Source organism: Balaenoptera borealis, assembly GCF_965194805.1.
Source record: "Balaenoptera borealis genome assembly, chromosome: 1".
NCBI lineage: Eukaryota > Metazoa > Chordata > Mammalia > Artiodactyla > Balaenopteridae > Balaenoptera > Balaenoptera borealis.
In genome coordinates this window covers 172,590,651-172,607,785 of record NC_138860.1, presented here as the reverse complement: position 1 = coordinate 172,607,785, position 17,135 = coordinate 172,590,651, and the positions used below count along the sequence as shown (strand labels likewise).

The 17,135-nt window shown below is 45.3% G+C and overlaps 1 protein-coding gene across 6 annotated transcripts; it reads right to left on the bottom strand.

The window, feature by feature from the left end:
- Positions 1 to 936: 936 nt before the first annotated feature.
- Positions 937 to 4,254, bottom strand: IFI6 (interferon alpha inducible protein 6). Of its 6 annotated transcripts, none has more exons than XM_082342177.1 (5): positions 4,120 to 4,254; positions 2,618 to 2,717; positions 2,196 to 2,264; positions 1,966 to 2,115; positions 937 to 1,169 (listed from the first exon to the last, which is right to left on the bottom strand). In XM_082342177.1, the coding sequence occupies exons 2-5, from the start codon at positions 2,685 to 2,687 to the stop codon at positions 1,063 to 1,065; spliced, it is 396 nt and encodes a 131-aa protein (XP_082198303.1). In that variant the 5' UTR covers positions 2,688 to 2,717; positions 4,120 to 4,254; the 3' UTR covers positions 937 to 1,062. The 6 variants fall into 6 exon arrangements, with proteins under 6 accessions (XP_082198303.1, XP_082198301.1, XP_082198302.1 ...); XM_082342175.1 differs by having other exon boundaries at positions 2,618 to 3,085; positions 4,120 to 4,215; XM_082342176.1 differs by having other exon boundaries at positions 2,618 to 3,098; positions 4,120 to 4,201.
- Between the last annotated feature and the right edge of the window lie 12,881 nt (positions 4,255 to 17,135).

Sequence of the window (17,135 nt, the reverse complement as noted above, 5' to 3'; positions counted from 1 at the left end):
CACGAAAGAGCCTCTTACCCACCTCCATACATTTGTAATCGAAGAAGAAATTCTGGATTAGAAGTGGGGCTGGGTGGGGGAGGCCTGAGGACAGCTGGCTTGGCCCTTTAGTGACCAGCTTTTGTAGTTCACACATGGCCACTTCCCAGGGGTGCAGATCTCTCTAGAAGGCTGGTCTGGCATCGAGGCTGGTGCACCCACTCAGACCAGAACCCCAGCACGATTCTCTCTCTCTCTCCCCATTGGTGCTAGAACCAGCCCTAGCTTTACTACCAAACAATTTCCAGAGCCTCTTTGCCCCCCGCCTGCCTAGGTCCTGGCACTCTGGTTCACTGAACAGGCCTCCCAAACCTCAGATCCTCCCAAGGGCTTGGCCTTCCCTTCCCCCTCAGAAGGCGTGTAGGCTCCAGATGAAAACTGCCTACCCTGTCCCCAGAGTTTTCTGAGGGAAGGGAGGCCTTGTTGACCCCCCAAAAGCTGCTGTTACACCGTTTCCCCAAGACAAATGTCTGGCCTTCTAGCCTCCGCCTGAGGGAGACCACTCTAGCACTTCTTTGGAGAATGGAGATCTGGCTTCTCCATCTCTGCCCAATCAGGGAAGGAGTTGGAAACTTCTCTCACTGAAAACAGAAAGAATCTGCCTCCCCAGGGACCCTGAGAAGTAGAGCCTGAGCATTCAGGCTGTGACAGGAGTAGCAGCTCTGCTGGGAAGGAGTCCCGGAGGAGGAGATGTCTGAGCTGGGTTATTAGCTTCAGAAGGACATTCTAGGCAGAGAGAACAGAATATGCCAAGGCTCAGAGGCAAAATCAGCTAGTTTTGCTCCAGGAGCTGTGATGGCCTTTGGGGGAAATGCGGGTGGGGTGTGTGGATGAGGCAGACCAGAGCCAGATCTTGTTGGGCTTCTCATAGCAAGCACGACTCACAGCAGGACACAGTGTTTTCTGAGAGACGTTTATTCTGTTTTTTTACCTAGGTCATTGCCAAGTGTGAAAGAGGAACCTCTGGACTACAGCTGGAAAAGGAAGACAAGGAAGAAGGAGGGGGTTCCAGGGAGCTGCTAGCTACTCTTCATCCGCTCTCTCCTTCCCTCTGCTTTCGATTTGCTTGTGGACAGTATAGCCCAGAAGGGCCCCAATCTTGGCCATGAGGGCACTGCCACCGCTAGCCCCTGTAATGCAAATACAGTTGGTGAGAGGACAACCATCTTATAGCACAGGACTGTTTCTAGCCTTGCCCACACCCTTCACCTCTCACTGCTGGGGTGCAGCCTGGTCTGTCTTCCTCTCTGCCCACTCTGAGAAGGGCTGTGTCCTTTTGGGCTGGTTCTTTGGGCTTTTGCCTTCCAGAACTGAGGGAAGATGGAGGGTTCAGAAAGGCAGAGGGGCAGTTTGTCAGGGGTGGTTTTTCTGTAGGATTCTGGACGCCTCAGAGGGGGAGAGGAAAAAAAAAAAAGAAAGAAAGAAAGAAAGAAAGGGCTGGATGAAAGAGAGAGACAGAGAGGTGAAAGCACGTTTTTTAGAAGCACCATTCTGTGCTCTGTATCTATCCCCTTCATGATGTTGAAGAAATGCAAGACCAGGGTTAGTATGAGATTGAACTGGGTCGCTTCACCACATTTCTTTGCCACTCTGGTTCTCTGAGATTGAGGAGATTCATAAAATGTTAAACTGAGGATGTTTATGCTGGTTAACGCATGAGGAAACTGAGACTTGCGACTTGGCCAAAGCATTAGTGAAGGCTCTGGCCTTAGAGTCTGAAAGCCAGAAGGCAGACTGACTGGGTTTGAATCCTGGCCGTGGTGCTAACTATATGGGAGAATTTGAGTAAATTCCTTAATCCCTGGGTGCCTCAGTTTCCCCACTGAGTGGTGGGCATTAGAAGAAGCCCCACCTAGTAGAGTTGAGTTAGCCTGTGAAAAGGGCTCAGGACAGAAAAGAGGGCCACCTGGCCCGGCCCGCACTCACCCAGGCTCTGCAGCGTGGCCACCAGCCCCCCGGCGGGCACTCCGCCCCCGTTCGCCACGGCCGACCAGCTCATCAGCGAGGCAGCCACCGAGTTGGCGGCGATGCCTGTGCTCGAGAAGCCCAGCGCGGGCAGCGCCATGGCCATGAGCCCTGGAGGAAGAGGAAGCAGTGAGGGACGCCAGCCGCAGGGCCCGCCCCACCTTCCGGGGCTCCCCGCCCTCCAGACCCACCTCCTCCGACGGCCATGTAGGTCAGCGTGCCCCAGAACCCGGAGTCACCGTCCCCTGAGCGTCTTTTGTCTGGAAGGAGAGTGGACAATGCCCAGTGGGGAGCAGGGTCCCCTACTCTGTGCCTGATGCTCCGGACCACCCCCGGAGGTGGGGCCACCATCCTCCCATTTCGGAGAGCCTCAACGAAGGGAAGAGACTTTTCCCAGAGCGCTCTGCCTGGTACAGAACTGGCATGAACTCATTTCGGGAGAATGGAAGAATTGACAGAGCAGGGATTCGAATCTGGGTCTCTAGACAGGGACCCCGCACTGTCCATTGGAATAGCTTCTCTCGTTCAGAGGCACGCGTGGGTCTCGAAACCAGGGATCCTGAAGCTCTCCGCTTCTTTATCGCAGAGTCCTGAGGTGCCCCAGGATCCTTACCTGTCTCCTCGCAGCCGCAGGTGTAGAGTAGCAAGTAGCACAAGACGAGCGATACCGCCTTCTGCCGCATGGTGGCACAGCGCAATGCTTTGTCGCCGTACTTGGGATGGGGGAGAGGGAAGAGGTGGTCCCCAGAGCCCTATTGGAGCCACTCCCGCTCTGTTGTATTCCCTTTCGATTCGAGGATGAGTCCACAAAAAGCAGCGAGATGCTCTGGACTGAGCCCAGGACCCCTCTAAGGAGCCGCAGGCTTTCCGTTTCCTCACGGCACCAGCGGCGCTGATGTTCCCGCCACACCGGTGGTTATGAGACTTACAGGATGGAATCCTCCCTGGTACCGTGTCTGGCATGCACTGCGCACTCAACGGAAGTCAGCTAGTATCATTACTGTGGTTTGTGTTTCTGGCTTTGTCTTAAGCAGGATACCTGGGACTTCTTTGAGCCTGTTTCCTTATCCCTAAGGTGGGCCTATCAATAAAGCCTATTTCAGAGGGTGGCTGTGAGTTTTGCAACTGTTCACCACTATATCCCTAGCATTTAGAACAGTGTCTGTCACACAGAATTTTCTAAACGATGGTTGTTGATAGATTTATTCTCCCAATGCATTGAATATTTACAGGCCCCAAACACTGGCTTCACATCAACTTCCTTTCTCACAAAGAAAGCAGAGAGGGGTAAAGGAGCTTGCCCAGGGTCACACAAGAAACTGTGCAGCCTAGACACACACTCAAGACTGCAGAATCCAAAACCTATGCTCTTTCCATTACACAGCAAAATAGAAACACACTTCCCTTCCCCCACCACAACTCACCTCTAATGTGAACTTTGTCTGCTCAATGCATTTCCCTTGAATTGAAAACGAACAAAAAACCCAAACAACTTCCCCTGTACTGAGCACTTACTCAGCGCTTTATGGCACAAGGTTATTTATACCCATAGCAACCCCATGAAGTAGGTACCATTGTTCTAAACCACACGTTATAGATAAGGAAACTGAAGCTCAGAAAAGTAATAATCCCAAGCCTGCTAAACTAGGGAGTAGCAGTCAGGATTTAAAGCCACAATTGACTAATGCCCAAACCCACACTTTGAATATCTACTTCAGATCACTTCATCTATCCTCAAAGATAAACTCACTGTCACATTAGATTCTGCAATAAAGGGGTTTCAGAAATCGTCCAGTCCTTTGGGCAAGTAAAGTAGCTTGATTCTAATCTTACAGATGAGGAACTAAAGCCCAAGGAGGTGAAGTGACAGAGTTAAGGCCAAAGACAGCTGACATGGCATCTATAAGCTAAGTCTCATGACTCTTGGGGTTTTGCAACCCAACCCCCTAAAAGCCCACCAACACATCCCCTCAGACCACTCTGAGTCCAGGGCACTCAGGGGTGTAGACTCCCTGAGGAATGGGCATCCCGGCTCTCATGGCATGAGCCTCACAGGCAGGCAGCCTGGCAGAGGTTGGCAGCTTCACACCCACATCTCATAGCTTCTGGGTTTACCTTGGAGGAGAGCAGAGAAGGAATCTTCCTGCCTGCAGGCTGCTGATAGACGGGAACTGCAGTGAGGTAACAGCTCTCAGGCTGGTTTTTTTATAGTCCTTTCAGATTGCCCACAGGTGGCCAATCCCTGTCAGAGTTTCCAGTTTCGGTTTCTCGAGCTCTGCAGCATCTTTTCTCCTCCCCTCCAGCTCTGCTCAGCGACAACATCTCTGCTGAGCTGCGTACTGGCCAAAAAGTGTAATTCAAGTCGGAGACTTTCCGAATAGCTAAGAGTATTCAAAGCAGGTCAAACTAGAGTGAGATCCACAGCCCTGCTGGGCTTAGTGAAGCCCGATCACCAGTTCCTCCTGGGGCAGAAGGTCTTTCACAGTTTAATTCAATTAATAATAATGCCTACCACTTATTGAGCACTTGCAGCATACAAGGGCCAGGAAAGAGATCCAATCCCACAAACGTCTTGTGAAGTACTAGAACTGTTTATAATCCTATTTTGCAGAAGAGGAGATTAAAACTTGTGGAAATGAAATCACTCCATTCCATTGTTCTCTCAGGCTGGCTGCTTCTGGGTGATGGGCATATGGTAAGACCAGTGAAGCCCATGTTCATGAGGCCATTGTCACGTATCCTTTGCCATAAAATGAGTCTTCTGGCTCTGGGTAATGGATTGAGCATTCTTTCAACCTTTGGATGGCGATGCTTGCAGAACTAGAAACGCAAACCGTATTTGGAGTACATGTAATTCCAGTAAGGATGAATCATTGCTTTCTGCAAGGAGGAAGGGGGTTGATATAATTGACCTGCCCACAGGGGGCTGGCTGCCCTCCCTGACCAATGTTTCTATGCTGCTGCCTGCTGCTGGCTGGTTGACTAATTGTTGGCCGTTGTCAGATCAACCTCGATGATGAAAGGGAGCCCAAGTTGTCTGGTCCATTCATAGCCTCCATCCTTGCCACTACGGCCACCCTTTTATGGGTCTTTTGCAAAGCAACAGGGTGGCTAACTTTAGAGGCTGGCTGACATCCACAAGATGGGACATTTGGCCATCTGGCTGGAGAGCCTCGATGGTCTCTGGTGAGCATTAATGTGAGACACAAGATCTGCATACTTTGCACCCACTCCGATAAGTTCATCTATATGCCCCTTACCCAGACCTGCTTGTCTCTGAAATTCTGCTCTTTCTCTTTCCGTGCCCTTGACCAACTAGCCAAGCCATTTGCCATTTATTAGGAATTAGTGTATATCTGTGCTTCAGTCATATCTTCCTCCATACAAAAGGAAGGACAAAGTATATTGCTTGGAGTTTTGCCCCCAGGGAGTTTAACGCCGTCCTTCAGGGCTACCCCCACTTGGGGTTGTAATAGAGTGGTCCATTTCCAGCTTGTGCATATACTGACTTGTGTGTAAATTGGCTTCTGCTCCCTTCCTCCTTTATCAGTTTGCTATAGGGAACCCTCCATGAGGCCATAGGTATGAATTAAAGGAGAGGTGTCGCATCAACAGAGTTAGATGCCATGGGAGTTCTGAGCTGCCTGTTCATTTGATTTACTTATGCCTCTGAACTCTTTGAGCCCAGCCCTGAATGTACCACTTCCATCATATTGGATTGCTGCTGTGCCCGTCTGATAACATCTAGCTTTAGACATACAGCCACCTGACAGCTGGCGGTCACATGCTCAGTCACTACTGGGGCCCAGTGACACATCAGAACCTTTTTGTTCAAATGGACCATGGTAATTACGGCCTTACTCCAGAATCCTAGGGGTCCTCACTGCAACTCTCCTATTTGAGCTTTCAGAGACTCCCCACAGAAACTTTATCCACCACAGATTCCTCCAGCAACATTGTACCTGCAGGATCATATAATCCAAAGTGGCCGCATTGCCTGTTTTATGATCTGAACCTGCTATACAGCCCTCTCTTGGTCTGGGCACCACTCAGAATTGGCAGCTTTCCAGGTCACCTAATAAAGGGTTGGAGAAGTAGTTCTAAGCATGTCTATTCTGTCTCCAAAATCTAAAGAGGCCCACCAAAAACTGTGCATTTTTCTAAGAGATATGTGAGGTGAGATAACTTGTCCTGGCATGCCCCAAACCACTGAACCCCTAAAAATGTTCCCAGTGTGGCAGGACCATGAATCTTCATGCAATTTATCTTCCACTCTCTGGCAAATATGGTGCTTACCATTTCCTGTTCATGTCCAATAAGCATGATGTCATCAATATAGTGGACCAATATGATGTTCTGTGGGATGTCAAGGTGATCAGGTTCCCTGAAGACTATAGATAACAGAGAGCTGGAAAGTTAACAAAGCCCTGAGGGGAGAGAGTGAAGGTGCTCTCACTGTCATATTGTGATGTAAAGGCAAACTAACCGCCTTTGATCATCTCTTCTCTTGGGTATTGAAAAGAAAGCATTTGCTAAATCAATAACCACACACAAGTGCTGGAGATTGTGCTGATATGCTCCAGTAAAGATACCACATCCAGGAGAACAGCTCTGATTGGGGCTATCACAAGGTTAAGTTCACAGTGATCTATCCATCATCTACCTGATCCATCTGTTTTCTTGGAGGCCAGACAGGTGAATTGAATGGGGATACGATGGGGAATCCAAGCTCAGCCAAAGTATTAGATCAGAAATAATACTGCACAAATCAGCTGTAGGGCAGTGTAATGGTTAATTTTATGTGTTAAATTGGCTAGGCCACAGTACCTGGATATTTGGTCAAATGCTACTCTAGATGTTGCTGTGAGGTAGTTTTTACATGAGATTTACATTTAAATCAGTATACTTTGAGTAAAGCAGATTACCTTCCATAATGTGGGTGAGCCTCATTCAGTCAGTTAAAAGCCTTAAGAGCAAAAAAAAACCTGACTCCCCCTTGGAAGAGGGAATTTTGCCTGCAGTCCGCCTTTGGGCTCAAGCTGTAACATCAATTCTTCTCTGGGTCGCCAAGTGGCCAGCCTACCCTGCAGATTGTGCACTTGCCGGCCTCCACAATTGCATGAGCTAATTCCTTAAAATAAATCACTCCCTCACTATATATGCACACATCCTAATGGTTCTGTTTCTTTGGAGAGCTCTGACTAATACAGGGAGTTTCAGGAGCTTCTGCTTGGCTCTTCCTATCATTACAGCCTTTACCTGCAGATCGTGGAATCAATGAAAGGATTCTGTCAGCTTCTTTGGAACCCATTGGACTTAGGCTAAACTCCATCTATATCACCTGGCCTCCTTTACTCCCTGCTCTAGCCAGAGAACTCTGTTTTGTGTCAATTCAGACTCCATTTCTTTAACAATCTTTCAATATTCTGAATATTGTCCTTTTTCCAACGCACAATTATCCTGGTAAATGACAGCAGATTCCTTTGGGGAAGGATTGGAGGAATATTTACTATATATAATTATGGTATATCACTATAGAGTTGTTTCTTTAGGGGGATGGCCTCTGCTATAGCCAAGGGGTTCTGGCTCTGTGAACGTAGATCTAGAATCTAGATGAGGGACTGTGGTTATCCATTGTAGCAGCTGATGTCAGTCGTCTGCTTACCAGCTCCGGATTTTTAAAAAAATATGAAAATAGAGGATCACCCAGTCAGCTGTCCATCCATCGCATCCCCATTACAACTTGCCATAGATTCCTGCAGACCGAGGCATCCTCATTGTCACTCTGGCCTCGCTGCCCTTGACAGTAATTATATTCACCTGGTCTTGGATGCCACCTCTGCCATTCTGGAATCCCAACATTACTACTGATATTAGGGATCCCAATACCATGGCAGCATCTCTTACTCTTAATCCTAGGGTACCCAGAACAGTCACCACTGAGCTACTCAGAAGTGCTGGTGTCCCCTTTATCAGTGAGTTCCTTTTTGACTTAGTGCAGAGGGTGTCGTGTGGGCCCTCCTAGAGAACACGGGTGCTGAGTTCTTAGATCTTACATTCCACCTCCCTGAACTTTCTGACCTCTTCTTAATACTCTACCAAGGAAGTTCTAGCATCTTGACCTCATTTACTGTAGGTCATCATCCTGCTTTAAGGAACCATCCTTGCAAACTATTAAGATCATATTTCAATCATCTATTGCTGAATAACAAACCACCCCAAACTTAAAGGCTTAACACAACAGCAATTTATTATTTCTCACAATTCTGCAGCCTGGGTTAGGCTCAGCTGGGTGTTCGTACGCTTCATGTATTGTTTGTAGGTGTTGCAGGAGGTACAATGTCCAGGATGTCCTTTTCACTTACATAAATGGCAGCTCAGCTGGGATGGACGGAACATCTGAGGCTGGTCAGGCATCTCTCTTTCTCAGCATGGTGTCTCTTCACAGTGTAAGGGTGTCCGTGTGGTTGGATTTCTTACATGGTGGCTGGCATCCAAGAGGGAGGAAATGGAAGCTGCCAGTCTTCTCAAAGGCCAGGTCTGGAACTGGAACAGTGTCACTTCTACCATATTCTGTTGGTTATGGCAAGTCGTAGGCCAGTCCAAATTCAAGGAAAGGAGGAAAATAGACTCCATCTTCTGATGTGAGGAGTGGCATGTACATAGAGGGAGAGAAGGAATTGATGGTGACCCTCTTTGGAAACTACCAGAGACCAGCTCAGGCATCTTTGCAAGCATATTAAAGCCTGACTTACTCAAGTGTGGTCCATGACGATGTATTCCCCATTAGCCAGTCTTATATTCTGCCATGCCTGCCTCCTCACTGCCATGTCTAAAACTCCCAAGATCACTCCCACATATATTAGCCAGGCCTTTCGATTCCTTTGATGTGCAGCTTATTTTTCCTGGGTAAGGACTTAAATCTCCCCACTTAGGATTTGCTAGGAACAGACCCCAGTTATTTGAGTGTGTGATGGGAGTGACATTTGTATTAAGGAGAACAAATATCTTATGAAGGACCTGCTTCATGTGAGATTATTGTATAGTCTCAGGGAAGTGAGAAACTGTTATTCCTTAGCAAGAGGGCAGAGGCTGCTTCTGCCACCCAGGAGAACTTATGAGATAAAGATTCTTAGGTTTGTCTACCCTGATATCCCTAGCCCCGGTCTCAGGATCCTACTCTTTCCCTATCAGGGCCTTGACTATGACATAGGAGATCTACTGACACTGTACAGTTAGAGACCTTTGCAACTCTGCCACTTATAATGTGATTGGCTGTGATTTTTTTTCTACATAGCCTTCCCTTCACCACAAGTGAAAGCTTTACTAATTGTGATGCCAGCTGAAGGGCAAAGTTATTATCACTCCATCTACTACCAACAATGAGATCCCTATTGCTTTCACATGGGTGAGAAATTCAACTACAAAATCACACCCCGGAGGTCTGTTTTCTAGGACCTCTTCTGGTACTAAATGTCAACGTATGTTCCTTAGAAAATGGAGCCTGAATCAAAGGTTGTACACTGATGCTTCCTTGGGTGTTGCAATCCCAAGGAAGCAAAAGTGAGGGGGAGAACAGAAGTGAAACAGAGAAAGAAGGAAAGAAATATAAGCTCTTACATTACTTAGCTGGCCAGAGTCTACAAAAATCAAGGCCAGTTGCTCAGTCACATGGAATCTCTTCAAAGAGGTCACATGGAACCACTGTGCCTTGGAATAGTCCATAGTAAGGAAGAAGAGTGAGGAATTTATCTGTCATCAATTTTTTGTTTTTAATTTTTACTTATTTATTTATTTATTTATGGCTGTGTTGGGTCTTCGTTTCTGTGTGAGGGCTTTTTCTAGTTGCGGCAAGTGGGGGCCACTCTTCATCGCGGTGCGCGGGCCTCTCATTATCGCGGGCTCTCTTGTTGTGGAGCACAGGCTCCAGACGCCGCAGGCTCAGTAATTGTGGCTCACGGGCCCAGTTGCTCCGCGGCATGTGGGATCTTCCCAGACCAGGGCTCGAACCCGTGTCCCCTGCATTGGCAGGCAGACTCTCAACCACTGCGCCACCAGGGAAGCCCTGTCATCAATTTTTCATTGTCTACTCTCATGGTTGCCAACAGGATCTTAACAGTCTGCCCTTTGGAACCGTGTTAACTCCTTCCACTGGGCTGTTGCTGGGGAAGCCAGAGCCTTCATAAGCCCAGTTGGGTCAGACATGAGCGCCAAAGCTTCTGGTGTTCCTACTGTAGCAGGCTTAATTGAGTTCATGCCAAAGACTAGCTCTTGCCTCCTGATGATGCTGAGGCAGCCAGTAACGTTTGGCAATGAGGCAAGGATGTTGACTGCTGAGAGACATCTCAACTGAATCTGGTACAGTTAAAGGAAAGACTTTGGCATTTACTTAGAATGAGATAGGAAGCTATTGGAGAGATTTGAGCAGAGGAGTGACATGTCTGAAAAGCTTTCACAGGATCACTCTGGCTTCCCAGGAGGGCAGGGACAGAAGCAAGGGGACCAGTTAGGAGTCAGTTGCAATAATCCAGATGTATCCATCAGGGTTCCATCAGAGAAGCAGAACCATTAAGAGTGGTAGGAATAAGGGATTTATTATACATATTTGATTATATGTAATTATGGGTGCTGGTTACACAGTTTATGTACAGCTGTTGTTTGTGCTTCTGATGTTGGGTTAGGAGTCAGCAGGGAAGTCCTAAATGATGGGTGTTCTGAAAGATGGACATGAAGTGGTGGAGGGCAAGGTCAAGCTGGCACCCATGAAGATGAACTGGAATCTATGAGGACAAACTAGACCTCCACCCCCGCATTTCTCTCTCCCCACCTCTAAGCCTCCAATTTTGACGATGACTGGCAAGAGAAGCTGGTGCCTTTCATCAACACACACTTACCCTGGAGCTGGAGAAGCTGAAGGCAGAGATTGGGGCGGGGAGGCGGTGCTGGAGGAGCTATGGCCCAGCTGCTGCCTTACACTGACAAGGGGAGCCAACAGATCAGTGAAAACATGCATGAACTGCAGCAGCACTTGACCCTGTACTAGCCTTCCAAGCATAAGCATGTCTACAGCTTCACTTCCACCTCCTAAATCCTGCCTAAATCTCCCTCTGTGGCCAATTCTCATCCAAAACTATACAAGAAAAGGAACTCTGGGAAACATAGTTGCAGCTTGGTTGAGTTGACATAATACAAAGCCCATCACACCAGATGAGAAATTGAAATGGCTTGGACCAGAGTATTGACAACAGGGGTGTAAGAAGTGCTTGAATTCTGGAAGTATCCTGACTACCCCTCACTATCTGAATCTATGTGGTTTCTGAGCTTGGATGGTGAGCTCTGATGCGAGAGTGGTCATGTCATCTTGAGTTTGATGAGGGAGAAGCAAACAGGCCCACGACTCACTTCTACAGGGCCTGGGACAATGGTATAAATGGATGCTCACCTACCAGATGTCTAAATATTTAAAAACTCTAAATCAAGACAAAAACCTATTATTTAAGGTATATTCTATCTTCTTACCTTAACAAATATAACTTCATAACAACAAAGTGAAAAATATGTATAGAAACCTATGGTTTTTATATGACTGAAAGTCTATTAAAATGACTGAATATTAGTACATATCTGGGTGTTCTATTGGTGGACTGGAAATGCTTGGATAAGGAACAAGAAAATATGTACACAGTTAATAAATTATGTATTTATTCCATATAAGAAAGAAAAAAAAAGGAGGCTGGCCTGGCACTCAGAGCTAGGTCATGTTATTGAACATAAATGACCACACAGAATACCAGTCTCAGAGAAGATTAGTCTGACACCATGATGAAATGAGACAAAACAAGGCCACTTTATGTTTTGTCTAAGCATAGACAACAAGTCAAAATATCAAACAACCCCACCTTAGCTAAAATGAGTGACTGCTGCTTCTTACCAATTAGTTTTACCCTTGGGCTAGTCTCTTCCTTCTATAGATCAAAGTTACATCCCCAATCATGGCACTGTCCTTGCTTTCTATCTTTTTTTAAAAAATATTTATTTATTTATTTGGCTGTGCCAGTTCTTAGTTGCAGCATGTGGGATCTTAGTTGTGGCATGTGGAATCTTTAGTTGCAGCTTGTGAACTCTTAGTTGTGGCATGCAGGATCTAGTTCCCTGACCAGGGATGGAACCTGGGCCCCCTGCATTGGGAGTGCAGCATCCTAGCCACTGGACCACCAGGGAAGTCCCTGCCCTTTCTTTCTGACATCCAATCTCGAGCAATCCCTCACTTTCTTAGACCTTCCCCCAAGTCACTCAACCCTAGCCCAGATCCTATAATAGGTTCTTCCTAACACCCTCTGAGACATCCTATGATTCCTAGTGATGTGTATTCTCCCTCACTGCTGGGAGTTATAAATCCAATTCATTTAACTACAGGTGTGTTTCTGCTGGTCTTTGGCTGAAGGGTACTGACACACTTACAATGTATTTTTCTTGATTTTGTTTCAGCAAAATTACTAATATTTTTTCATAATTAAAAATTTCACGGAATTTGTGTTCTCTTGACAGCACTGGAAAACTATAACCTGTGGGCCAAATCAGGCCTTTTGCCTGTTTTTGTAAATAAAGTTTTATTGGAACACAGCCACATTAGTTCATTTATGTATTGTCTATGGCTGCTTTCATGCTACAATGGCAGAGTAGTTATGACAGAGAATGCAATGACCAACAAAGCCTAAAATATTTAGTATCTCTCCCTTTACAGAAAAGTTTACCAACCTCTGATTTAAAGAATTAAAATTAAAATGTAATTGTTTTCAGAATACACAAAATTGGAATATATTTTCATCAAAAGATTAACTAAAAATTAAAAATTTTATTAGATATTTAAAAAATTTTTAAATTACTCCAAAAGATTTAAATCATATATTACAAATAGAAAAGCAAGCTATACATATTAATATAACATTTTAAATCAAAATTTGAAGCTGATATATTTTGTTTTGGTAAATTTTATCTTATTTTTTTTTAAATAAAACTTTCTACCATTTTAGTGTTCAATATCTATCTAAATGCTATCTAAATGCTAATAGAAAGAATTTGTACTATGCTTCACATATAATCTAGAGCTATACATATCCAGGTGAGTAATAATTGTTTAATTGGAAAACATCCCTTTGCTGCCATGTGCAGCTGTTGTGAATGTTGAGGTACTTTATGAGTACGTCTCATTTGGAATTGAAACTGGAAGAGAAGCAAGAAAATGGATATTGGGCACTACTGGCAAATGATGCTTTGTCATGCAAGGATTTATAACTACATTCATGCTATCGGAGAGGAAGGATTTGGCAGGTCAACCAGTTTGTTGTTTCTCTTACTTAAGCTCTTCCATCTCTCAATCTTCCCCAGACACTGAAGCCGTGTCTGTCCCTGATGTTGGCAGCGACGCAACCTGTAAACTTTTACAGCAATCAACACAGTCAACTTTTGTTTTGAGGACATAGGGCGAGAGATTTTAGAAGCATTCCCCAGGGCCTGAATGGTGCTAGTCCTAGAGCGGATGTTTATGATTACGAGCTGTGCTGTGCCAGTGCTGAGCTTCAGATCCTGAGAGTCAGAGGCACTTGTGTGTTCTTATTTGATGTGTGTGTGTGATATGCAGGGTCCCCTAAAACACAGGGCCTAGGTGGAAGGCTGGTTGTAGTAGTAAGGGCTCAGATACTGAAGGACTTTTCAAAATATTTATCTGTGTCTTTTTGGTTTCTGAGTTTGGATAATAGGAGCTCAACTAGTGAGGGATACCTAGACTTTATTGACCATCCAGATGTGAGATATGAGAGAAAGAGAGGAGTAAAGGATGACACCAAGATTTTTGGCCCAAACAACTGGAAAAATGGAACTGTTGTTAACTGAGAGGGGGAGGACTCCAGGACGTTTTCTGCCAGTTCAACTCTACATGAACTAGCCTCAATCATGCAGACAGTGGAAGGAATCTGGGTGCCTGGATGACAACAGAGAGCACAGCCACCAGATGACCTGAATGTTAGTCCTTAGACCGTGATTGTCTTAGTCAGTTCAGGCTGCTATAGCAGGAGACCATAGACTGGGTGGCTAATCAACCACAGAAATTTATTTCTTACAGTTCTCTAGGCTGTGAAGTCCAAGAGCACGGTGCTGGCAGATTCAGTGTCTGATGAAGACACCTGCTTCCTGGTTCCTGTCTTCTGTGTCCTCACATGGTGGAGGGAGAAAGGGAGCTCTCTAGGGCCTCTTTTGTAAGGGCACTAATCCCATTTGTGAGGGCTTAGCCCTCTTGACCTAATCACCTCTCAAAGGCTCCACCTCCAAATACTATCACACTCTGGATTAGGTTTCAACATGTGAATTTTGGGAGGACATATTCAGTCCATCGCAATTATACAAGAGAAAAAGAAACTTCTATTTTGTTCAAGCCACTGAGTGATTGTTCATTCTCTTTGTAACAGCAGCCTAGCCTTACCCTAGGTCCTCACACCCAACCCAGTCCAGGAGCAGTAGAAAAGGAATGGTTGAAGAATGTGACTCCTCATGTTTGAGGGTGGCACTGGGAGCAGTGGAACATTTTCTCCAGTGGCCTTGAGCAGAGTAGGTGTGGCACATATTGCTGGCAGACATGAAGAGGAGGACACAGCAGCAAGCCACATGGACAGATGACTTCACACCAGGTAGGGAGGAAGATGTCAGTAAGGACAGATGACAAAGACTAGATATTCCTTACCCTGCTCCATTCCACCTGTGTTTGTGGTTCAGAAGACTCCTAGAACTTAGATGCAGGTCCTGGGGAGTGTGTGGGGAAAACTCTAAATTATTCCTCCTGCTATGCCTATAGGCAACTTTCAACTTATACACTGGATCCCATCCCCACTCACCTACTCAAAGACTTTGTTCCTGCAAATTTCTCCTCCTTCTCCTGTATCACTAATTTCCCCTTTACTGTCATACCCCCATTTGAGACAAAGAGGTCAAACTTCCCTTGACCCCCAGGCCCCCCTTCAATTATTATCCTGTTTTTGTTTTCCACTTTTTCTAAATGCTTCTCTATACTCCCTGACTCCACTGCCTCACCTCTCATTCTCTCTCTTTCTCCTCTTCTCCCCCCATTCTGTCTTTAACCCATCCCAAGCAGGCTTTTCTTCCTGCCAACCCAGTGAAACTGGTCATGTCAGGCTCACCAAACACCCTTTACCACAGGTGATCACTTCTTTCTTGAAGCCATTTCTTCACTTGGCTTCTGAGACTCAAAACTCTCCTGGGTTTCTTTCTTCCTCACTGGTTGTACCTTCTCAGTCTCATTTGCTTATTACCACTCTCTCCTTCCTTCATCCCATCCTCAGTTCCCAATCTATTGTTTGGAGCTCCAGGCCTGTCTTTGGTTCTTTCTTCACTCTTCCCAGATGATCTCACGGCTTTTGAAACCATCTACGTGTTCATGAATTCCAAGTTACACTTGCAGCCCTCGCTGATACTCTACACCCCAGGTCTGTATCTCTAACTGCCTATTCATCTTATAATCATCTCAAAATTATCATGGCCAAAATGGAAGCTTTGATTTTCCCTTCCAAATTAGCACCTCCACGACTCTTCCCATCTCAGTAAATGCCATCACTTTTACCCAGTTGCTCAAGCCAAAAACATAGGACACACATCCTTCATTCCTCTCTATTGTTCACACCAGTGTCCAATCCCTTGGCTGGCCATTTAAGTTCTAGTCTCGAAACTTATCCCATCTTCATGATCTTGGATTTGGTAATAGTTTCTTAAGTGTCACAACAAAAGCACGGGCAACAAAAGAAAAAAATAGACAAATTGGATCGCACCAAAATTAAAAACTTTTATGCATCAAAAGACATTATCTTATTACTCAGCCATAAAAAAGAACAAAATAATGCCATTTGCAGCGACATGGATGGACCTATAGATTATGATATTAAGTGAAGTAAGTCAAAGACAAATATCATATATCACTTATATGTAGAATCTAAAAAAATGATGCAAATGAACTTGTTTACAAAACAGAAGTAGACTCACAGACACAGCAAACAAACTTATGGTTACCAAAGGGGAAATGGGGGGAGGGATAAATCAGGAGTTTGGGATTAACATATACACACTACTATATATAAAATAAACAATGACTTACTGTATAGCACAGGGGACTATACTCAATATCTTTTTTTTCTTAATTAATTAATTAATTAATTTTTGGCTGTGTTGGGTCTTCGTTGCTGTGCACAAGCTTTCTTTAGTTGTGGTGAGTGGGAGCCACTCTTCGTTGCGGTGCGCGGGCCTCTCATCGTCGTGGCCTCTTGTTATGGAGCACGGGCTCTAGGCACGCAGGCTTCAGTAGTTGTGGCACATGGGCTCAGTAGTTGTGGCTTGCGGGCTCTAGAGCTCAGGCTCAGTAGTTGTAGCGCACTGGCTTAGTTGCTCCACGGCATGTGGGATCTTCCCAGGCCAGGGCTTGAACCCATGTCCCTTGCATTAGCAGGCAGATTCTCAACCACTGCGCCACCAGGGAAGCCCTATACTCAATATCTTGTAATAACTTATAATGGAAAAGAATCTGAAAAAGAATATACATATATACATATATATTATACATGTGTAACTGGATCACTTTGCTGTACACTTGAAACTAACACAACATTGTAAATTAACAATACTTCGATTTTTAAAAATTTTTTAAAAAGACACTATCCAGAAAGTGAAAAAAAACCCCCACAGAATGGGAGAAAATATTTGCAAATTATACATCTGATAAGGGATTAATATCCAGAATATATAAAGAACTACTACAAGTTAACAACAAAAACAAACAATCCAATTTAAAACTGGGCAAAGGGTTTGAACAGACATTTCTCCAAAGCAGATGTGCAAATGACCAATAAGCACACGCAAAGATGCCCATCATTAATCATTAGGGAAATACAAATCAAAACCACAATGAGAAGACCTCTTCAGACCCACTAGAATGACTATTATAAAGAAAAATAGTAGGAAATAAGTGTTGGCAAGGATGTGGAGAAGCTGGAACCCTTATTCATTGCTAGTGGGAATGTACAATGGTGTAGCCATTGTGGAAAACAATTTGGAGGTTCCTCAAAAAGTTAAAC